We start from the raw sequence: 21,898 nt of genomic DNA, 5'->3' as shown, positions 1-21,898 counted from the left end.
TGCCAACCCCGCACATCACCTTTCTGCAGCTTTGAAAAATGGCGAATGTCGATGACGATCTCAACGACATCAACGATATACTCGACAGCCTTCGTTCAAGACCACCAAGTCCGAATGAAATCTCGTCATGCCCCTCTTGTTCCAGGATTAAAGATGAATCCCTGCCAGGATACCGTTGCCTTCGGATTGGGAGCTCACGAGGAATCTACCCAAGTACTTGCGCTCGCTGCGTGTTTACGTCCGCGGTTGGAGAAGCCTGTGTGGAGCAAGGGATTCTAAAATGTGCAGATTTTGACACAGACAACAAACCCAATCACTTTATTGTTTGGCAAGTCGAGAACGACGGTTCACTCGTACTTCCGAGATGGTCTAACCTATTATCGTCTGCCGGAGGTTCCGCGTACTACCTTCCGAATGCCATATCATTTGAGATATTGACCGCTCCCGGGAAGCCATCTCCATTTCCTGACATTCCTATTTGGGGCCCAAGATTGGCCTGCCCTAGCAAGGATGATGGCGTAAGCTTTGACAAGGTTCAGGCTTGGTTGAAGGTTTGCGAGGAAAGACACTCAATGTGTGGTAGGGTGTCTGGAGCTCCAAATTTACCGGCAAGGGTTCTTGATGTTCGCCAACTACCCGTCAAGTTGTATGAGCCACATCCCGGTGAGTCGAAGCCATATCTGTGTCTTTCCCACTGCTGGGGTGGTTCGAGACCGAAATGCATGACTACATCATGGACCCTCGAGACCAATCGCCAGGAGATTGTTTGGAACGATCTCCCCGCAACATTTCAACATGCCATTGATGTTACAAGGCGCCTAGGATTTGAATATCTGTGGATCGACTCTCTGTGCATTATACAAGACTCGGAAACGGACTGGCAGCACCAGTCGGCTGAAATGATCTTCATTTACGAGAATAGCCATCTTACTTTGGTTTGTTCCCTTTCCCTTTCTCTCTGGGGTCCTCACTAACAGCGTCTCTTCTTCCACTATAGTGTGCCACTGCATCAGAGGATGACAATGGTGGATTCTATGGAGACGTACCTACCGAAAGAAGGCCGAAAGAAATTACAGTCAAAGGACCAGACGGAACAGATTACGAGCTGCTGGTCAGAACGGACCTGTCGAATCGACATCTTCCATTGCCTTGGGGAGTTGACCACCACGAAAACCGAAGGAAGTATTTTCCGCTCCTGACACGAGCCTGGGTTTTCCAAGAGCGCCTTCTATCTCGCCGATTACTGCACTTCACCAAGGAAGAGCTCCTCTTCGAATGCGCAGAACTCATAACGTGCGAATGTCACCCTGGGGTTGGGCGATACGATTACCGGCCAAAGCACAGTGAGCCACTCGACAAACGTGTACTTTCTCTCTCAGAGGCTGCTTTGAAGGCACCCAAGAAGAAGCCAGAGAGTCTTGAAGAAGCCGCCAACCTCGAGGTTAATGCGACGCCCTGGGGGAGAGCAGTAGAGTGCTACACAGCGCTAAGTCTTTCATATCCACGAGACAAGCTACCAGCGTTGTCAGGAGTTGCCAAACAAATCCAGAGACGTTTGCGGCCGGATGACGAATATCTTGCGGGACTATGGAGAAGCACGCTGCTACCTGATTTATGCTGGTGGTCTGTCGGCTATAAGCAGGCACCACAGCGGTGGCGCGGGCCAAGCTGGTCATGGGTATCAATCGACGGACCCATCGCCATGAACAAATTCCGACAACGGGCTAAGAACGATGCTTGCAGCGTTGTGGATGCAAGCGTACTCCTAACTGGTCCAGACGCAATGGGAGAAGTCGAATCGGGGCACGTTATTTTGTCAGGAACTATTTGCGCCGGACGAATGAAACAGGGATCTCATGTCGATCCCAAGATACTGCGCTACCCCAAATCTGCATCTGTTTACGACCTTCTACTGGCAGTCAATGGGGACGAAAGGCTGATGTTTGTAGACTGTCGGGATTACCTCTACGATGGCACGGTGACAGTTGGCCAAGAGATATTTTGTCTCCGCATGGGCCTGTACAATGACGCTGACGAGTTCTGCTTGATCTTGAAACGGGCTGGCAAGGTGGAGACGTCATCTATCAATGAATCAGGATGCTATGAGAGAATTGGATACATGATGGGCTACTCTGGTGATCTCGATAGGTGGTGCGAAGGGAAAGCCAGGTCACTGATAAAGATTATCTAACATTACATCCAAACCATTATTATGTGCCACTCTTTCAAGGCCATTACTTGGGTCTTCCCGATTACCAGCTGATTGTGCCAATGAACACCGCAAGTAGAGTCCCGACACTCATCATCGAGACAGAAGCATACGCGAGACCGGAAGCACCAGCAGTAACAGGCTCCTGAACACCCGCAGGTTAGCGATGAGGCACCAAGGCTTTCAGGGGAAGGCAACAACATACACTGGTGGAGGCCGAGGCGGGTGCAGTCGTCTCAGCTCCTGTCTGAGGAGGTTCGGTGATGGAGGGTTCAGCGGCGTCAGAGGTAGAAGACGAATCAGCATCCTCAGTGACAGTAGCCGGGGCCTCTGAGGTGACAAAAGAGTCGACGGGAGTGACTGTTGTGGTGGCCGCTGGCTCCTCTCCTCCGCCCGAGGGTGATGGGACAGAAGACAAGCCGCAAGCTTCAGCAGCGGCTGTCAAACCATTGCCGTAATGGCGCCAGATGTTGAACTGCTTGGCACATTCGAGACAGTCCTCGAAGAGCTCGACCCAAGTGGAGTTGTCGCAATGTCTACCAGAGCGCGAGCCACCAAGGGCACTTCCTGTAACGGCAGGTGTTAGCTATTGTTAGAGGTGCCGGTGTGGGTGAGATATTGGTTGAGGTTGGTCAACGTACCACAGTTGGAATGGCACTCAAACTGGGGAGTACCAGGGGCCTGGCGGGCTAAGAGGGCACCGACATCGACATTGTCTTGAGGAGAAACAGCGGCTTGAACAGCAGTCCCAGTGAAGGCGGAGAGCAGGACGAAAAACTGAAGACCACGCATTTTGAAGATGTTGCAAGAAATAACGACGAGGAGGGCAAGAGATGGGGCCTGCACTGGGAGGGAAGGATGGGGTCAAATGAAGTAGGTAAATACGGGGAGGTTGTGGGATTGGCTACGAAAAAGGTAGAGGTGGGTGTACCTCAATATATCTGAATGTACCCTTGTCGAATGAGGATGGTCCTTGACCCCGTCGAACGTCAACCCAATGTCGGGTCCGACGGTTCGTGGTGGCCAGGGAAGAGTGGGATGCATGGCGGCAGAGGGTGGATATTACCTAACGAACTTGGCAGTTCAAAGTCGGCTGAAGGATTCAATCAGATATTCCGGGTATCTTTTCACGACAAACTGGATTTGTGAGGCACATTCTGGCATTCTGCGATGTCGGCTCTTCATTTCTGTGGAACATCCTGGCTCACAGAAGTGGACCCAAGCTCGCCGGAGCTGACAACCACCAATCAGCTTCTGGTGATGCATCTGATAAGATGGGTGCCCCACTGCGCCGAGCGAAGTTATCTGATCAAATTTATCTGATCATCTGATTGCCAAGTCTGCCAGATTCCATCACGACAAATCGGAGGGCTCGCAGGAGAGTACCATTGAATGCCACTGTTAGTCAATCCTGCCGGTGACTGAAAAGAATCAGATCATTGACTGCCTAAACGAGGGGCTCGGTGCGGTTCGCTGAAAACTCAGAGTCACTGGACTGACAGCCCAGCCTGGTCGACACTCTTCACTCTCATCACACCGCTGTCATGCCAAGTTATCGTTCGGCTTCCGGCGTCGTTATCTCACGCAAAACCCGGATTCCTGTCTTTGTCGAGACCCATACCTGTAGCATATCTTGGCTAGAGCGGAGCAGCCAGGAACAATTCTCACCCATTTCGCGGGGAAAGCAGAAAAAGAACGCAAGTTCTGGGAAAGTTGTTGCTATGCCGAGGATACACTACCATACGGCATTGTTAACAACACATGTTGGAGTCTTGGAAAGTGTGGTGTGTGGTGGGGGTGGTGGTTGGGCAGGACTGACGAAAAGATAAAAGAGGAGGGGGACGGAACCAAAGTGGCCACCGGCATGTTCCTGTCTTATCCTTCTTTGCACAGGCGGCATCCTCCATCTTAGCCGAATAGTGGTAACTCCCCCGCTTCTCGTCCAGCTTGACACTATTGCACCCTTCTCAATCTTTCCTGGGATACCATCTTCAATCTTCTTTGCATAACTTCGTTGTTATCAGGTCACCCTATCCAAACAACACAATGGTTCGACGATTTCAGCAGGCTGTGGCCCTCGTTGCAGCCACTGCCACTGGTGTTTTGGCAGCCTCGGAGAACATGGGCCCTGCCTCGTTCATGTGGCCACCTGACAGAGCCTGGTCTGAGCACACTGACAACGAGGGGCCTTGTGGTTCTATCCACAGGGTTCTTGAACGGACGAAGTTTCCTTTGAGTATGTTTGACATCACTAGGTCTACATTCTAATGAGGAAACACTTGCTGATTGCTTGTAGGTGGCGGAAGAATAGCCTTGACAGCCCAAGATGACTCCTACCACGCCCAGATAAGCATCTCATTCCATAATGGTACGTGCATCTTTGCATCCTTGCTTATTTCCTTTTATATCGACGCCTATACAAAAATTCAAACTTCGGCTACTACCATGGCCAAAGAGAGATGCTAATCATTATGGCCGTTCATCAGACCCCCAAGAGCAAAAGGACTTTGGCTTCGTCCTGAACACAACGCCCATCACAGAGATCGATCCAGGGCACACCTGCCTGACCATTCCTGACCCTCCATCGACCATTGCCCCCGGAACCAATGCGACCATCCAGCTCATGTACATTGCCGACTTTGACCGGCCAGAGAACCAAACCTTCTATGCCTGTGCCGACATCCAGTGAGTCCTTCTTTCCATTTTACCATCACAGTTGTCTGTACTAACACCAAATCAAGGTATGTCCGCGCTGCCGACTTCCCACAAGACACAATCCCGTGCTTCAACGCAACCGACTCTGAGAACGACGTCCCGGCACCCACTGCCACTGGTCTTCCGACCAACCTCCCGGGTCACGGCGACAATGGTCCTCCTCTCAACACCGCTGATCCAGAGCCATCGAGCAGCTCTGTTCCATCGAACAACAACGGCAACAACAACAACAACAACAACACCCCCATTGAGTCTGTCAAGACCGGTCTCTCCAAGGGTGCTATCGCCGGTGCGGTGATTGGTTCCATTCTTGGTGTCGCTGCCATCATTGGCTTGGCTTTCCTGTTCTATCGTGAGCGCCAGAGAAAGAACAGACTTATTGCCCAGCGTGACTCTGGGAGGGGTGTCCCTTGGGTTGAGGACCCTCCCAAGAAGTCGAATATTTCTGCTGATAGTGTGGTTTTGGGGACGAGGTTGTAGAGACATGATGGGATGGAGAAGAGAGATGGTAATGACTGATATGATATGATGACACTCATTTGGAATATGGAGCAGAATCATGGTGTCTTGAACTCGCAATCCCCTGAACACAAGCACATACGACCATAGGCAGTTGAATACACGGGATCCCGTCCGCTCTCCCCTAGTTAAGCAATTGACCGCCAGACCAGTACTCAGGTGGGTGACCACTGGGGAATCCCTGGTGTTGTATGTTTTTGGTGGTTTTGGCTTTTTGGAATTTGGCTTCTGGTATACCCCGAGGTAGATACTCTACTTAATGCAGATGAAGAAATGAAGGTTCATCGTTACTATTGCTGAATGAATTGACCATCTATGCCACGACTAACCGCCCAAGGTTGATGCCTATTTTGTCGTAACTGCTCTAACGCTATTTAGAACTCGAACCCTCTTGAGATCACCACAGTTGGCATGAAGTTGAAAAATGCTTGGAACGCCCTCAGGTTTATACGGACCAGGGAAACAAGAGTCAGAATTAACAACGGAAAGCTTTCTGCTGCTATAAAAGCCCCCATTAAGAGAACACGGTTCACCTACCACAATGTTGCTTCAACGTTTTGTGTTTGACCTGCTACGAGTCCTCCATGTTGGTGTTTTCATCACCCCTCCACCGAGTATGTACATCTTCTTGCACCGAAAACCCAAAGTATCACGCAAGAGCCACGAAGCCAAACGAATTCAGTATAGTTTCGCGGACATCATCACCTTTGAGAGGATTTGAGGGTCCCTCCTATCTCATAAGGACGGTGATCATGATGAGTGAATGAAGCAGGACAGTTCATAATGCCAAGACGCCTTGAAGTCCAAAGTGGGCCCAAGGGTCTTGTGGGTCTTATTCCTGACCGCCTTTCGGCTCGTGTGGGATGGATTTTGGGAACGGAAATTCTGCCAGTTCAACCCCACATGAATTTTTGGGAAATTCATGCATCACAAGCCCAGGACGACCACGATATTGAGCGCCCCGGCCTAACGATCGAATCGCTAACATCTTTGGACTCCTCGATATTCTGCTCGATATCTTCAGGATCCAGTCAATCGAAAACATGGAACAACAACCAGAGCTCAGCGCTCAAGCGCCCAAGATCGAGGACCCCGCCCCCACCGAAGTCGTCGAGAATGCGCCCGTCGCAGAACAGCCAGCCCAGACCTCAACCAAGCAGGTCCACTCCTTGGTGATTGATGCCAACGCTATTATCAGAAACGATCCAACAGTATCAACGCTTCTTTCTCAGGCGGAGGAGCTGTACACCATTCCAGCGGTTGTGTCCGAGAGTGTGTGGCCCTGGGAATATTGACATCTTGGGACTGCCTCACTAAAACTTTTGTGTCTTTCAGTTCGCGATGAGGCCACCCGATCACGATATCAGACGACGCTTGCGCCATTCATCAAGCTTAGGACACCCAAGCCCGAGTCGATGGCGTTTGTTACTGGCTTTGCGCGGAGGACGGGTGATCTGCAGGTGTTGTCGAAGCCCGATTTGCAGCTCCTTGCCTTGACGTATGAGTTGGAGGTTGAGAGGAATGGTGGTGATGTACGGCGCCTTTCATGCGGCTTGGGATATTCGGGAAGGCTAATGGGTTTAACAGTGGCGCTTGAGGAAAGACCCAACGCAAAAGACCGTGAACGGAAAGCCACCGGCCAAGCAGGAGGAGACCAAAACTGAAGAGCAGGATGCTGCACCAGAAACAGTGACTGAAGCGGATGCGCCATTGGCTGAGACAACACCAGAGGGCTTAGCGCAAGAATTGGAGAAGGTTGACCTGAACCAGCCGCCAGTTAAGGCTGAGGTTGAACAGGCTGAGGCGGAGGAAGATGATGACGAGGAAGGGTGGATCAGTATGTGGCTTCATGAATTACCCTGAGAAGTTCTTGTTCACTAATACATACACCCGCAGCTCCCAGCAACATCAAGAAGTACCAAGCCAAGGAGAAGGGCGGCGCCGGAAAGCAACAAACCCAGCGGTTTCTTCAAGCAGCTCTTATTACGGCGGATATGGCCATGCGAAACGTTGCGCTCAGAATCAACTTGAAGTGAGTGACCTTCGCGCGAGAGCTCAAATGAGCAATGAGCTAAACAATATCACAGCCTGCTTGACACCAGCCTTACCAAAATCACCTTCCTCAAGACCTGGGTTCTAAGATGCCACGGCTGCTGGAAGGTCTGCAAGGACACCACGAAGCAGTTCTGCCCATCTTGCGGACAGGCTACCCTCACCCGTGTGTCATGCAGCACGGACGCGTCTGGCAACTTCACATTGCACCTCAAGAAGAACTTCCAGTTCAACAACCGTGGCAACGTCTACAGCATTCCCAAGCCAACACACGGCTCTTCCAACACCAAGCGCATTGTTGGAGGTGGCAAAAACGGCTGGGGCAATGAGCTAATCCTGGCTGAGGACCAAAAGGAGTACGTCAGGAAGACGGATGAGGAGCGCCGCACTAAGTACAAAGATCTGATGGATGAGGATTATCTTCCCAGTATTCTCACCGGGTCAAGGGGCCCTGGGAACGGGAGGATCAAGGTAGGTGCTGGTCGCAATATCAACGCCAAGAAGAAGAGGTAAACAGCACATATAGACAAACAAAATAAAGTGTACATCCTGCGATGGTGCCACAAAAATGCAGATGTGGGTTTGTGTGTGTGTATTGTTCCTGAATGTCAATGACAACCTAGGGGATAATTCCACAAAGTATGAACTCCCTGAACACCTAGAGAAAAACAGAGCCCTTTTCCATTTTCCCCGTATGATTATGCGCTGGTAGCACAGTTTCGCTGCTATCGGCATTTACTGTCCACTCCTCCGCCTCCAATTCATGTTCTGCTCCAGTTTAACTGGCAACAAGTAGTGAAACCACTTGTCTTCCTTCCTCCTCCTCTCAATCCTGCCAAAAAGACTTGAGTGGGTGGTGGATAGAAAATGGAGCGCTGAATTGACCTTGTAATAGCGCTGTTGGGTATCTCCTTCTGTCGACCTATTTCCTACACTTCTCCTTCCTGCTCGGCGCTGTTTTATTTGATGCTTTTGGTATCGTACTGGATGATGCGATCGCGAAGTAAATGCTTATTTTACTCTTTACGCGCGCGCGGGTTAGCTTCTTTTTCGACAAAAACGTGACGGAACGCGACATACTCTTCTCGGCGGCATCCAACAAGGCAGCATATCTCTTGCGCATCGCGAGCCGGTGGCGGGACCACTTGTCGTCGGGGGAGAAGCGCGCCGGGTGGGCAGAGCGGGTGACCTTGCCGTCGAGGACCTTTTTGAGAGTGTACTGGCGGCCGAGGCCGTCGGCGGTGGGGATGTACATGAGATGCATTTTTTTGGTTGGTTCGGTGGTGGGGGAGGTGGTGTTGTGGTTGCTGTTGGGTGGTTTGATGGTGGTGACGGGGAAAGGCCGAGATTTCGAAAAGCAGCGGCGAAATCTTTGGGATTTTTTTTTTTGCCAGCTTCGATGCTGGCCAAGGATTGATCGGGCGGTGAGTTGTCCGTCTCGTCGGTGGTTGCAAGTGAAATGCCGATATCACGTGCTTTATTGTGGTGCTGCTGGTTAATGGCACGGGCCACTTTTGGAGTTTCGTTTGCAAATGTTCGTGGTGCGGGTGCTGTGGGGCGACTGGTGGGGCGTTTTGGAACGCCAATGGCCAGTAAACCAGGCACCTTTTTGATGTGAAAGTGAGATGTGAACGTGAAACTTTCTCTTCATTTATTTTCACCTTCTTTTTATGCGCAGTGTGGCTTTCGATATTCAAAGCATCAGGATACTTCCCTTACAAAACAACAACAAACAGACAAGAAATGCGCCTGAAGGAACCATCAAATCCCACCAGTTTCCAGTCCCGCTATCAACCATGACGACCAACCATGATGACAGCTACTTAGTAGCCCAGACCCTAAAATAGACCAACAAAACCGTCAAGGTACATATGAAAGAGCAAAGCCATATCATCGCATCATTATCGTAGCATGAAGCACCGATTCACCATGTCCACCTATCCCCAGAAGCGCAACCGCTATACCTCAGGCTTCAAGACCGCCTTCCCTTCCTCGAGCTGTGGAACCTGACCATCATCACCATCTCGAGCCGAACGTGCATCCTCATCCGAAACCTCGGTCGAAGTAACACTAACCTCATCGGCATCCTGTACTCTGGCGGGCCTATATGGCCGACGTACCGTAGAGGAAGACCTAGACGACAATGATGACGAGGATGATGAAGACGAAGGCAGCGGCGGTAGCGAAGGGGGATCAAAGTCGTCCTTCAAGAACGAGTCAAAGTCAAAATCGGACATAGCATCGCGAGCAATTTCTGTTCTACAACAGGAGCGAGGGAACTCTGATGTCCTCATCAGCAGGTCCTGTCTTTGACGTGGTGGTGGGGTTGCCATGAGCGCAGACGTACCGCACATCTCGCCAAGTTCGCTAGGTAGTACGATAGGTCTCGGTGGTGGCCACATACCCGGAGGTGGAGGGGGAGGCGGGCCCATTGGCATTGGGCCGGGGTAGTAAGATGGCATCGGAGGGGGAGGCGGAGGAGGGGGAGGCGGAGGAGGGGGAGGCGGAGGAGGGGGAGGCGGAGGAGGGGGAAAAGACGGGCTCATGCCACCAAAGCAAAAGACGCAAGGCGGATGGGTGGGGATGTTGTTCACTGTGTTGATCAGTTGCCGATGGCATTGGTATCGGTGGGAGTTGGGGAAGTGCATGCATGGCGTAAGGGTTTGGCATGCTTTGCACGGCAACATTGACATTGGCGGAGGGGGTGGCGGAGGTGGCAGGTAACGAGGAATCATGGGAGGACCAAGAGGGAATTGTGTTGGCAAAGGAGGGGGGATCACAGATGGTCTGCTGTATGCTGAGATTGCCGGCGGCGGTGTATATGTCTCTGGGGGTGTAGGAGCTCCATACGGATCGCGGCCGAACGGCGATGGCCAGCTATCTGACATGCTGTCCTCTGAGCGGTCACGCCTTTGGACGCGATGTCTGACCTGTTCTGACGAAAGGCTACGGCCGCGAGATCGATCTGGACGACTTGTGTATGAGGGCGGGGATGCGAAGCTCCTTCGCTCTCTGTGTGGTGATACCGAAGTCGATCGATATGATGGTGGCGATTCGGTGCGTTTGGGCCGCGATGCTTCCACTCTGAGACGCCTTTGACGGTGTCTCTCACGGGCCATTTCGCTCGTTTCGGCCTCGTCAGCACGCCCCCAGGGGTTGGAATCTTGGTGGCATCCCTCGAGGCCATCAGCGGTCTTGCTGACCCCAGTCTCCCCACCTCGAATAACAAGAGAGATCCTCAAGGCCTGGTTTCCAATGGCGGCTTTCTTCTTCCACAATCGACGACGAGGTTGTGGGACGTCCGCGTGATCCGCGCCGGAGAATCGCAGAAAGCTCTGTACACGGAGAGTTACAAGCGTCCAGGTTCGAGTGCGGTAACTGGTCGATGTCGCTCTCCCTCTGTCAAGAAGCAAATCTGTGATGGCGTGTTGGACTTCGTTTGGAAGGCTGCCACAGATCGTGTTAAGGTGTTCTTCATATGTCTTTTGCTTCCCACGGAGGATCCGGCCAGCCCATCCACGGCGATGCTTGTCTTGATACTGTTTGACGGCGTCGTAGAACATGTTGGCAAGGACGGACTGTTCGGATGCTTGAGCAACTGTTGACACCCTAGCTTCGGTTTGTTGGTATTCATGCACACCCACCCCGAGCGCCTTAAAACCACCCAATACCTCCCGTTGGCCGGGAAGATAGGTGATGTTCCAAGCCTCGTATACCTGCTTGCCCGCCTCGTTCTTCTCTACTTGACTAGGTGCTCAAATATTAGCACATGCCCTCCGGCAAACGAGACTGGGCACACTTACTGGAGAGGGCAATGTTCCTGGCTTATCCAATATCTGTCACTGTATACGGAGGAGACGACACTAGAGTCGTCGCTGCATACTGTCGACTCATCATCGCCATATGTGGCAGCATTGACAGGCGCTGAGTTTCTTCCTCTCTCAAGGAATGGGGATTGAGGAGAGTAGGGTACCGGACACATGATTGTGGATGTGGAGGTGGGGGTGAGCTGTATAACACGAAGACCAGAGAGCAATGGTCTTGCTGCAAAGGTTCAAGGGGAAAGTGAGGGCGGGGTTCCGGGCTGATAGCTCTTATAAGCTGGGGGAGGATTGAGACCATGGAAGTGGGAGGGATCTGAGGCACAGGCGGCCGGGACGCCTTGGACTGGCTACTGCAGGAGAACACTTGCAGACAGCTGCCGTAGTTGCATGGATAGGACAACATCTCATAGGCTGGCTGACTGAGGATGTGAGAAATCGGGGCGTCTGCCTGCGCGCTGGCCCCTCTTGCTCCCCTCCAACTCTCAACTGAATGCCCGCTGATTGGCAAATTCCATTATCCAGGGCGGCCGCCAGTGGATGGGCAAAGACAATTGGATCAAATCGACATGCAGCTGCGCATTATCTGCGCCCCAACCCCTGGACGAAGGCTGTGCGGAGAGTTGTCTTGGCATGTTTGATACAAAATAATGGAGAGCCGAGATTGATTTTGGCGCATGTCAGTGGGCCAGGCCTAACAATTGACAACATTCTATGTCTGCATTGTCAAAAAGACAGAAGTCCGAGTCTTTTTGTATGATGTGCTTGCGCAGGCTCCCAAGGCCTCCTTCTCGCCCGTGATCTGAGTGCGGCTCATGTTTACCCCGCAGTGTATCTGCCCAGCGATAACAAGAAAGAAGCTGAAAGCAGGCCTCACAATACAAACCCCAGCAGCAGCTGTGGGTTAGCATCGATCTCACCCAGGTTTCTGGTCAGTATCGCGTCCACATCATGCCGAACAATGGTCGATGGACGTGCCGCTGACCGTAGCCTTGCAACACCCCAATTGGAAAAGTGAAGCCCCCCGTTCTGCTGTTATCATCCGAGTATCGGAGGCTGCTCGTACTTCGTGTGAGACGCTAACTGTCACCGTCCATTACTCAACCACACGAGCTTATATAAGGGATCTATCATGAAATCGTGTTGAACTGGGTGATAGTGATATCCCCGATATCACCGTCCACTTCAACAGGTCATCTAGACACGAGCTTTGTATGGAATTAGTACACATAAGCTCTTCTATCATTGGCGTCTCAGACACTGAATCATCTCGCGGGCGAGAACTTTCCCTTTCTGATTATCACCTGGAAAGTGTGACTTGCCTCGCCTGATGCTGAGGAATGGACATTCTTCCTTTCTTGCCTGCTCTGGCTTAGTGCATTACCGTTGCCGGTCAAGATGGGCCAATCAACTGGCCCAATCTCTCCGGGTCTATTGTGATTTGCTCAAGCTTCATTGAGCGGGGTAAATCAACGTCGATGGATGCCATCGGGGAAACCATCTTTGAGTTGATCTTTAGGGGATCCTGTCACTTCATTGACATGCTCTCTACCTTTGAGGTCGACCTTGCCTAGCCCAACTGAACATCTGGCTCGCCCAAATGAGCGGTGTCTATCAATTATCCAATGGCTTTCGTCGGTAACTACGCTCTCTCGAGCACCCCCTCCAGCTCGGCTTGCCCAGCCTGCCTGAATTCCATGGTGTCGATCTGATATCGGCCGGAGCAACCACAAGGCCACTGAGCCACATACTCACTGCTGTTGTCTCTGCTGTTTCCTTGCAAGCCTCAAGTTTTTTCATAAAATATGGGGGCCGCGGCGTGTGGGGGCCGCGGCGTATGGGGGCCCTTTTTCCATCCCAGACGAAGGCAATTTTGGGGGCCATGTCTTGGCTATCGAAGAGGAGGCAAAGAAGGTGCTATATCTAGCCATCTTTCCTCTTCACTTTCGGAAGCATCCCTTCCTGGCTCTCTGCCATGTTCCCATGTCCGGTCTCCAAATGCTGTCATCAGCCCGCCTTGATATTGGGATTACATCTCACAAGAATGCGTTGGAGCCTCGCCCAGCACCCTGCACCTATTCCACATGGCAACCCTCCGCAAAGTCTCTCTGCACGGGTAACAAACCGCGTATTAACGTCAGTATGGAGCCCCAAACCCCGAGACGCTTTTATATTCTATCTTTAACATATGTTTCTCCGTCAGATACCTTGATCCTTCAAGACCTACAAGGCGCCCTTTTCCTCTCAGCTCCCTTCCATCCACATGTCGATATCGGACCTGCAAGATGTAGGCCTCTAGGTCTTGCTACGTTAGCGCCATGCTTGCTCCGGAATTCTTCGAGGGGACTGAGTGTTGATATCCGGACGCCACTGGCAAAACCCCTACTCTGGATTCTGCCTCCTGCATGTGGTTAAAGGCAACCAATCTCAGTTGCCTCGGGCCAAGTCAGCGGTGCAGGTCCAAGTTGGTACAGGGGGTCGAATGGAACTTCCATGTACAAATCCATTTCCCTCTTTTGGAATTCCAACGGCAGGATCCCTTACCCATCCGGTCCCCGATTTAGTTCCCCAGACGGCACGCATATCGCACCCGATCTAGTTCCAATGGTCTGCCATACTCGCCTCCCTAGTGGTCTATAGTTATCAAGTATGGAAATTGGCCGTCTTCTACTGGCCATGCTGAGGCCATCGATGCGGCATGCAGGAACCCTGTCGTGGAATTACCTCCAGGACGTCCAAACACTTGCTGCAAGTTCCGAAGCCAATTAAAGACGAAGGGCCATGTCGTCTTCTAGACTAAAAGAAAAGCCGCTGCTAAAAGACAATTAATAAATGGCGAACTTCCCTGTCTTTGGCACCTTTACATTCTGCGGTTTGATATCATCTGTTCGCTCTACCAAGCACCTCACTACGCCAAAACTTAACACAATCATTCCGCATTCTCAGTTACCATGGAGTCTCCCAGCTCTGTCATTACTGGTATATCTGAGCTACCATGTTCCGACATCATCTCACCTCAAACCTCGTCGCCACCAAGCCTGTCACCACGAAGCCTATCATCAAAACATATCCATGCAGGTTATAGGTTCGTCAGACGCCATCTCTTTAATGTTGTCTAGCTGACTGACAAGTTTCAGTTCGAACGAAGAGAAGGATGTGGACTTCGAGTGCCGCATTCAAGTATTGGAGAGTACCGTGAAGCAACAGCAGAGTGTCCTGAAGAAACAAGAAGAGCAGATCAAAGCGTTTGAGGAACGACTGCAATTCCTTCGTCATAGGAGGTCATTCAAGAAGGCCCTAGCAGACTTGTTTCTTGGGTCCTCTTCCAGCTCCTCTCAGAAAAGCCGATCTCGGTCTCAAAGCTCTGTGGAGACGGACTCCGAAGAGGGTCAGCTCATCAACAATTGGAAAGATGCCCAAGTTTCACCGAGGTCTGATGGGCATCAGAAAACACACTCGCAGGGTTTACCATCGTCACCTGATCAACACGTTGTGGAGATCTACTCACATCCCACCAAACACAACACCTCGCCGCCAGAGCTCATGAACACTGAGAAGGTGTCACCGGTGGAGATGATGGACACTGCTAGTCCAGTGGAGATGAGTGCTGAACGGAGGCGGACCTTGGCTCCCCGGCCTCCTCTTGAGAAAATGCCAGAGCTTAGGTTTGGATCTCAAAGTCGCGTTATGGACGCCCGCCCACAATTTCTAGCCAGCTCAAGCGTGTCCCCAAGCACCAGCTCTGGGTTCATCAACTCTCCTTTTGCGAGCAACAGTCACATCTCGCCCACATCAAGCTGCACTCCATTGGCCATTGTCCCTACCTGGTCATCCATGTGTGATAGTCGTCATCATTCCACCATACAAGGAGCCTGTGAGTCTCCAGGAGACGGCGCGTGGCCCAAATCACAACCATCGCAAACCATCAATGCCAGAAACTTTTCTCCAGCTTCATCCCAGTATATTGAGCTCGATTCTTCACACATGGTCTCTTCTGGAGTACCGACATCACAATCGACTTCGTACTTTGCCACCTCGTCACCCAACTCTCAACAAGTGACTGCCTCCGAGTCTGCTCTCATGATCCACTGCCCTTTTTCTGGTGCATACGGAAACAGTGACATTTGGCAAGAATCACCCATCTTGCGACCCATGCCTTTCTTGGACCCGGGCGAACACATATGGAACTCGCCTACAACTCATGGAGAGGCCAACATTATGAACTCATTTCCTGCAGTTTTCACTGATGCAGGAGGGGGTTATTCGACAGAGGAGAGCCGTAGCACCGACGGATCCCCCGTCGAGACTGTATATGGTCAGTCACCTGTGCTTAGCTGCGAACCATGCGGCTTTTATCCCATTGCTGGCCCAGACCAGCGTAAAAAATTGGAGAAGCACAAGAAGACCATCAAGCACAGCAGGAAAACTGGAAAGGGAATTGTGGACAGGTTCGCCTGCGATCATTGTGCCTCCACATACAACAGGCGAGACAATCTCGTTCAGCACCAAAAGTCTCATTTCCAAGGCACACTGGCAGAGGTTGACTTTGCCTCTGCAACTGCATTCAATGAGGAGGTGATTAATCTTGGGCATGGAATGGAATCTATGCCCTTGGGAGTAGAGAGGCCAAAGAAACGGAGACGGCGGTCATTGTTGATGAGTCCGAGGAGTGGAGAGTAGACCTGGGGCTTGCAGGGCTTCCGGCCTGCAATGAGGTATCAGAATGATGCAGCTTACACAGACGACGGGGGAAATTCATTCCACGCCCAACTTGGAGTTTTTTTCTTTTTTCTTTGAGGTCTTTGCTTGCTGGGTCTTCAGGTTTCCCATTTATACGACGGCTCTGTTTGATGAGCTGATGATATCATGTCCCATTGCTACGATAGCACGATTTATGAGATCACGAACTTCCTTGCCTCTCGCAGGTTTCTAGCTCACCATTCGTGAACCTCGGCGATATCGCCAGCAAGAGATGAGTGACCATGGCTTGCACTGAGCAAATTTGTCAACGAAGCCGTGTTACCGAGGTCGTAGCGGCCACCAAGTTCAATCTTTGCGGTTGGGCAGCATTGCAGCAACAACAAGTGTCCACGAGGCCCAAGTCTAGCCATGTATTGTACTTCTCGACACCATCAGACAAAGGACACACAGGTGGTTATGGTTCGCGCACCACTGCAACTCCAGCTTCTCTTCACCGAACGCGGGTATTACCCCACGTTGTCTCACAGGTTGCCATGAAATACGACATCAATTTACACGTCGGCGTAAGGGACTGCATTTGACACTTATCAGTATGCTTGGTATCTAATACACATGACGGGGTAAAGTGCAGGAAGGACAAGTGGCACTGAAATGGATAACGCCGAACGCCACATTAATGATTTGCTATTTTTGAGCAAAATACCTTATGTTGCTTTTGAACCGATGAGAAGCCATTGCCAGTTCACGGAACAACCAGAGAAACACGATCATGCATGAAGTGTACGCCAGCGTCAATTTCGGCGGCCAGCTGGGTCGAACTTAAGATGGAACGTCCCATGGGAACCCAAGAGGCGCAGGTCCCATCCTCACGCTTCACCCACATGCAGCGTCACGGTCCAGATGTAAAGCGGTCGATAAATTGATGCGCGTGACAAGGTCCGGAACTAACTGTGCAGATCAAGTTCCCAATATCACAATGCATGGCATCGCGACACAGAAGATAAGCTGGACCTCGGGCAGGATTGCGAACACCTGAAGGGTGATAGGCGAAACGGGGGGTATTCCTCCTGTATCGCTCCAATCCCACCTGCCTACGGGGAACGAGCGCGAGCAGAGCCTCATCAATGGCGGGGTTGCAATCACCTGACGCATGATGTCTCACTTCATGTGGTTGGGTTCGTCAGGATCTTTGGACGGCACCTTGCGGCCGCTTTAGCGAGGGAAAAGGAGGGTTAGGGTTGTTGATATCAACGAACTTCTTTCAGGGGTTAAGGGGCTCAGGGGTAACTGAAGGTCCGATTCGTCAATGGCTGGTCGTACCATCCACTCAATCACAGCATCCGATGATGGCACTAGCGCGCTAATGTACCTAACCAATTATCTTCCATTCTACCCTCGGGGAAGGTCGAGCTTTACTCTGCAGCGATGCAATGTGCCTGGTTCGTTACACCCCAAGAACTAGTTGTCTTACACAAATGGACCTTTTCCAAGGAATGATGCGCCTTGCCAATGACTTTCTTAATATGCCAACAAACACGTTCATGCTATGAAAATTACGAAAAATTACAGAATTTACACCCGTTTTCCTGCCCAACCATTACCCATCCATAATCAAGCCATATTCCATTCTTTACCAGAAAATTAACGCCAACACGGCAGTCACTCTAAGCCTTCGTGACAACCAGTCCCTTGTGCGCCCATGGAATATTCCCATCAATCCCATTCTTCTCCTCCAACCACTCCAACACCTGCTGCTTCGCCATCAACGGCCCCATCACCTTGCTACCATACAGCTTGTCCAACCCCAAGACCGGGTTAATCCACCGATCAAGCAAGTACTTCATGAATCCCGTATGTGTAACCGTTCTGATGACCCCTCTGGCCGCATCATCCACTTTTTCTGAAAACTCCTTCCTCTCAGCCTGATACTCCTTGAACAGTTTTCCCACCTTCTCCTCGGTGATCTCCTCCCCACTCTCATTCAACTTTTTGAGCAAGTTCCCAAGCACAATCACGTCCAAGACCCCGTTATTGTACCCCAACCCCACATTCGGCGTGATCTTATCGCACGCATCACCCACCAACCCAATCCGTTTCCAACTCCTATTCTTGACAGCACCTTCCTGAAGCTGTGTCAACCCAGCCTTGTTGACATTTTTGAAAACATCCCCAAAAGTCAGTTTATTTGTCACATGCATGTCCTTGACATCTTCCGCGAACTGTTTGATGTCCTCATCCGTGTAATCGATTCTTTCCCTCGTAGGACCGCCAGGGAGAGGTCGGTAGATGATAAACCAGCCTCTGTCCCTCCCGACGAAGAACTGGGAAGACACACCGCCGGAATGGCACTCCCAGTCGTGGCCTGGCTCGATTTCCGAGCCGGGGAGGGATAGTCGGGGGAAGTTACCGAAGAGGCCTTGAAAGGTTGTTTCAAAGGGGAGGGTTTCGGACTCTGGGGCGTTGGAGAGGGAGTTCATTATCTTGCGGGTTTTGGAGTGGACGCCGTCTGCGCCGATGACGAGGGTGCCGTTGTAGGAAGTGCCATCGGCGCAGGTGACGGTTACGCCTTCAGGGGTGAGGGCGATGTCGGAGAGGGATTTGTTGACGTGGATTTTGGCTTTGGCGTCATCCGGGAGGGTGCTGAATAAAGTGGTGACGAGGTCGAGACGGTGGAGGAAGGCCATTGCGCGGCCGTGGCAGGCGCGGAGGTGGAATTCGTACGAGTTGTAGACTTTGCCGTCGCGTTGGAGGACGTGCTTGTGGGGGATGGGGGTGGAGATGGCTTCCATTTGGGGAAGGAGGCCGAGCTGGTCGTAGAGGCGGAAGGAGGTGGGTCCGATGGCGATGCCGGCGCCTTCTTCGGGGGTGACGGTGGAGCGGCGTTCGAGGATGGTGAAGTCGACACCGGCGGAGGTGAGGATTTGGGCGAGGGTGAGGCCGATGGGGCCGCCGCCGATTATTATTACTTTTAGGGGGGTTGTGGCTGTCATGATGGATGGGAGTTGGAGAGGTAACAACTGGATGGTGGGTGTGAAGGGGTGGCGATGTGGGAGTGAGGGTGAGAATGAGCGTGATATTTCACCACGAGGATAAGAGAGTTGTGAAAAACAAAAACAAGGATAAGGCTAGAAACATCTCTGTCTGACGAGGGATAACGCTGTCATTAAATATGTTCGAGGCTGGATCAGATTGGCGGGTGTCACAATCTTAAGCTAACGTATTGGTTCAGGGATAGACACACGACCCATGCTTTTGTCCAGGAAATGCCCTGATAGGACTCAAGATGGCGTTGTCGAGCCGTCAGGCAGTCACAAATGTGGTAGGTCAGCATTGCTTATCGGGTCCCATCGCGTGTGTGGAGTCTCATCGTTGGCAGCATGTTGACAAGGACCATGCAGCATCAAGGCATCCCTGCGGATCAGCCCTGTCAGATTTGACCCTGATTTTGACAATGCAACACCGAATCATCTTTGACATGTGCCAACGCAGGGACCAGGCATGGTCCTACAGGAGCTAATACGACCCCTGATGAGGCTCTGCTTTTCTCTAGCTACCGACTATAATAAAAAATGCAGCTGTGCCACATTCTCTCATCAATCGGGCTCGCATGGAGATGACTGAGAGAAAAAGGAGAGAACGAAGGGTTAGGGTACAGGGTCTACAATGGAGCCCCTGATCTCCACTGTATTTTATCTTTTATGCCAAGCCAACAGCCAAGTGGATTTAACAGTGAAAAAAACGTTGAGAAACAACGGCTTGAACCTCGGCTTCTTTTTGCTTTCTGTAACATTCCCAACAGACTCAATCGCATGTTTTAGAATTGGAGTAACATCGTTTCATTCAATTATTGCGATTGGCTTAAGCGAAGCTATGATGTTAGACTTGGACGGCTGGCAGTCGGATGCAACGGAAAGGCCGACCGATCGCGTCTGCAAGAGCCCCACTTGCCGGCTCCCGCTCCGGCGTCGCCAGTCCTTGATTTGACGACATCCGGGTCCACTTCTTCACCACATCTCACATCTCCCATCTGAAATCGGACACGGCGAATGCTTCACTCTTTCCATTTCGGGGTACTTGCTCATCTCTAGTGCTCGACCAAACATGAATACTTGCTTCCGCGCCCAAGCACAAACCGCTCCCACTCATTCTCGTCCTTATCGGCGGCAGCGATGTCCCCACTGATCTTATCCTCGCGTTTGCACTCCTCAAAATGCTCCTGAATGGCCAAGGCAATCCGCTCAGCACCCGTCCGCGCCCCACCAAGATTTGGACCAGCAGCTCCCAACCTCAGCGAAGCCAGTCTTCCTGTCACAAAAAGTGGCACGTCATCTTTCCACTTCAATTGCTCAGTCAAGCACGGCAGCCCTCCCATCTCATCAATGGGGTGCGTTTCCCTCATGGTCTGCAGATACGGTAGCGCAGCAACGTCTGTCTCAATTCCCGTCGCAAAATAGATGAAGTCGAATGACGGTATACCCTCAATCGCCGGCTCAGTTTCGACCTTCCACCGACCACCCGCCTCAGTGGTTACAAACTGCGCATTCACCAACTTTGTCTCCGTCCGCAACTCCAGCCTGCCACGAGAGATGTGATCCTTCAACTTTTTGTGGTATCTCGGTGGAATGCTCCCACCTCCCCTGGCAGCTCTCACCATCTGCAATCTCTCCTCGTCCGTGTCGGCAGAGTAAAAGTAGGCCTGTTCGAGGTTGCGGTATTTGCTCATCCAGCTGAGCTCGACGTCGAAGGTCTTGATGGCAATCGGACTGCGCATCAGGTGCCAAACTTTGGTGACGCCTTTGCGGATGGCGAGGTCAGAAAGTTGGGCTGAGGTGAGACCGCCGCCGATAACGAGGACCTTGGTTCTCTGGCCGTTGGTCATCCTGGTGCGAACGACGGTGTCGGGGAAGGTTTCGATTTGGGTGCTGTGGCAGACTTGAGGGAGGGATTCTGTTGCCGAGAAGGCTTTGAAGGCGTGACGTGGGATGGAAGGTTGATTTGCTGGTCCGACAGAGAGGACGACGGTTCGGGCATACTGAGGGCCCCGGTCTGTGGTGACTGTGAAGAGGGGTTCGTCGTTGACAGAGATGCCTTGGACCACGTCGAAGCTGATGTCTTGGACGGACTCTTTCTTGACGACACCATCGCAGAGATGGTACCTGCTAGCGACTGCACGGCAATGATCAGAGAAGAGGGCCTGAGAAGGGTTGAAGTAGTCGATGCGGTCCCGTTCGTTGATCTCAACTCTGGCGTTGCAAGCACTGTGGGCTGAGCACTTCTGCGTCCGGGTCCTCTTCCGCATGTGCTTGCTGACTTCTTTTCCGACACAGTGGTGAATCTCGAGCAACTCATTCTCCCGGTTCTGCGAATAGGCGTACCCAAGGAGAGCATCGCGGTCAACTGGGCTAACGTGCCAGAACATGGGACTTCGGAGATGTTCAATGTCGTAGCACTTGAACAGCTTGTTCCAGCGGCCACACCAGTCGTCATGGGTGGCATCGAGCGCCATGATATCGAGATCTTGTGTATCGCTTACCGTTGGGCGGCCGCAGCATGTGAACCGACCGTTTCTCACTTGCTTCAGCGGCATGGATCGTCCATAGCGATGCAAAAACCGGTGTCTCCTGTGCTCTTCGTCTGTGAAAATAGCACCTGGAGCCTTTTCACGGAGTCGTGCTGCTACTGCTAGACCACAAGGCCCGGCACCAATGATGACCACATCATGGACGTGTGGCAAGGTTTGGCGAGAGGTGTCGGGCATTGTGAGGAGTATTGTCAGGTGAAATGATAGGCAGCTCGATGCTCAATCGCTTCGTCAGGATGAAAGGACTCGGATGGCTTTTCATTCACAGCAACAAAGCATCAAAAGGAGAACAAATGGTCT

General features: G+C 51.9%; 11 protein-coding genes across 11 annotated transcripts; 6 read left to right on the top strand and 5 right to left on the bottom strand.

Moving 5' to 3' along the window:
- Positions 1-38: 38 nt before the first annotated feature.
- On the top strand, positions 39-2,191 carry QC762_206790 (uncharacterized protein; the record flags this gene model as incomplete). Its single annotated transcript, XM_062887581.1, has 2 exons — positions 39-935; positions 998-2,191. The coding sequence occupies 2 exons, from the start codon at positions 39-41 to the stop codon at positions 2,189-2,191; spliced, it is 2,091 nt and encodes a 696-aa protein (XP_062745700.1).
- Positions 2,070-3,563, bottom strand: QC762_206785 (uncharacterized protein). The gene is made up of 3 exons (XM_062887580.1): positions 2,851-3,563; positions 2,415-2,776; positions 2,070-2,354 (listed from the first exon to the last, which is right to left on the bottom strand). The coding sequence occupies exons 1-3, from the start codon at positions 2,999-3,001 to the stop codon at positions 2,253-2,255; spliced, it is 615 nt and encodes a 204-aa protein (XP_062745699.1). The 5' UTR covers positions 3,002-3,563; the 3' UTR covers positions 2,070-2,252.
- Positions 3,564-4,255: 692 nt separating this feature from the next.
- QC762_206780 (uncharacterized protein) lies at positions 4,256-5,752 on the top strand (the record flags this gene model as incomplete). Its single annotated transcript, XM_062887579.1, has 4 exons — positions 4,256-4,445; positions 4,506-4,577; positions 4,696-4,894; positions 4,951-5,752. 4 exons carry the CDS (start codon positions 4,256-4,258, stop codon positions 5,402-5,404), a joined length of 915 nt encoding a protein of 304 aa, XP_062745698.1. The 3' UTR covers positions 5,405-5,752.
- A 536-nt stretch (positions 5,753-6,288) lies between these two features.
- nob1 (20S-pre-rRNA D-site endonuclease nob1) lies at positions 6,289-8,046 on the top strand. Its single transcript, XM_062887578.1, has 5 exons — positions 6,289-6,715; positions 6,779-6,975; positions 7,031-7,280; positions 7,340-7,475; positions 7,531-8,046. The coding sequence occupies exons 1-5, from the start codon at positions 6,487-6,489 to the stop codon at positions 8,006-8,008; spliced, it is 1,290 nt and encodes a 429-aa protein (XP_062745697.1). The 5' UTR covers positions 6,289-6,486; the 3' UTR covers positions 8,009-8,046.
- Positions 8,047-8,082: 36 nt separating this feature from the next.
- On the bottom strand, positions 8,083-8,896 carry NOP10 (snoRNP complex protein). The gene is made up of 2 exons (XM_062887577.1): positions 8,576-8,896; positions 8,083-8,516 (listed from the first exon to the last, which is right to left on the bottom strand). Exons 1-2 carry the CDS (start codon positions 8,757-8,759, stop codon positions 8,512-8,514), a joined length of 189 nt encoding a protein of 62 aa, XP_062745696.1. The 5' UTR covers positions 8,760-8,896; the 3' UTR covers positions 8,083-8,511.
- A 557-nt stretch (positions 8,897-9,453) lies between these two features.
- QC762_206750 (uncharacterized protein) lies at positions 9,454-11,477 on the bottom strand (the record flags this gene model as incomplete). The annotated part of the gene is made up of 3 exons (XM_062887576.1): positions 9,454-9,957; positions 10,003-11,242; positions 11,299-11,477. The coding sequence occupies 3 exons, from the start codon at positions 11,475-11,477 to the stop codon at positions 9,454-9,456; spliced, it is 1,923 nt and encodes a 640-aa protein (XP_062745695.1).
- A 1,318-nt stretch (positions 11,478-12,795) lies between these two features.
- Positions 12,796-13,615, top strand: QC762_206740 (uncharacterized protein; the record flags this gene model as incomplete). The annotated part of the gene is made up of 3 exons (XM_062887575.1): positions 12,796-13,137; positions 13,178-13,452; positions 13,538-13,615. The coding sequence occupies exons 1-3, from the start codon at positions 13,122-13,124 to the stop codon at positions 13,613-13,615; spliced, it is 369 nt and encodes a 122-aa protein (XP_062745694.1). The 5' UTR covers positions 12,796-13,121.
- Positions 13,616-14,267: 652 nt separating this feature from the next.
- Positions 14,268-15,996, top strand: QC762_206730 (uncharacterized protein; the record flags this gene model as incomplete). Its single annotated transcript, XM_062887574.1, has 2 exons — positions 14,268-14,401; positions 14,454-15,996. 2 exons carry the CDS (start codon positions 14,268-14,270, stop codon positions 15,994-15,996), a joined length of 1,677 nt encoding a protein of 558 aa, XP_062745693.1.
- Positions 15,997-17,681: 1,685 nt separating this feature from the next.
- Positions 17,682-19,007, bottom strand: QC762_0038450 (uncharacterized protein; the record flags this gene model as incomplete). The annotated part of the gene is made up of 1 exon (XM_062883321.1): positions 17,682-19,007. One exon carries the CDS (start codon positions 19,005-19,007, stop codon positions 17,682-17,684), a length of 1,326 nt encoding a protein of 441 aa, XP_062745692.1.
- Positions 17,860-19,812, top strand: QC762_0038440 (uncharacterized protein; the record flags this gene model as incomplete). Its single annotated transcript, XM_062883320.1, has 3 exons — positions 17,860-17,868; positions 17,958-19,336; positions 19,416-19,812. 2 exons carry the CDS (start codon positions 17,860-17,862, stop codon positions 18,408-18,410), a joined length of 462 nt encoding a protein of 153 aa, XP_062745691.1. The 3' UTR covers positions 18,411-19,336; positions 19,416-19,812.
- A 289-nt stretch (positions 19,813-20,101) lies between these two features.
- Positions 20,102-21,775, bottom strand: QC762_206710 (uncharacterized protein; the record flags this gene model as incomplete). The annotated part of the gene is made up of 1 exon (XM_062887573.1): positions 20,102-21,775. The coding sequence occupies one exon, from the start codon at positions 21,773-21,775 to the stop codon at positions 20,102-20,104; it is 1,674 nt and encodes a 557-aa protein (XP_062745690.1).
- Between the last annotated feature and the right edge of the window lie 123 nt (positions 21,776-21,898).

Source organism: Podospora pseudocomata (genome assembly GCF_035222375.1).
Source record: "Podospora pseudocomata strain CBS 415.72m chromosome 2 map unlocalized CBS415.72m_2.2, whole genome shotgun sequence".
NCBI lineage: Eukaryota > Fungi > Ascomycota > Sordariomycetes > Sordariales > Podosporaceae > Podospora > Podospora pseudocomata.
This window is presented reverse-complemented; position numbering and strand designations above follow the sequence as displayed.

Coding starts and splice junctions, on each gene's coding strand:
- QC762_206785 (XM_062887580.1), bottom strand. CDS start 3,001: ATGCGTGGTCTTCAGTTTTTCGTCCTGCTCTCCGCCTTCACTGGGACT. Junction 2,777..2,850: donor TGAGTGCCATTCCAACTGTG/GTACGTTGACCA, acceptor CTGCCGTTACAG/GAAGTGCCCTTGGTGGCTCG. Junction 2,355..2,414: donor CCGCCTCGGCCTCCACCAGT/GTATGTTGTTGC, acceptor GCGGGTGTTCAG/GAGCCTGTTACTGCTGGTGC.
- nob1 (XM_062887578.1), top strand. CDS start 6,487: ATGGAACAACAACCAGAGCTCAGCGCTCAAGCGCCCAAGATCGAGGAC. Junction 6,976..7,030: donor TTGAGAGGAATGGTGGTGAT/GTACGGCGCCTT, acceptor TGGGTTTAACAG/TGGCGCTTGAGGAAAGACCC. Junction 7,281..7,339: donor TGACGAGGAAGGGTGGATCA/GTATGTGGCTTC, acceptor ATACACCCGCAG/CTCCCAGCAACATCAAGAAG.
- NOP10 (XM_062887577.1), bottom strand. CDS start 8,759: ATGCATCTCATGTACATCCCCACCGCCGACGGCCTCGGCCGCCAGTAC.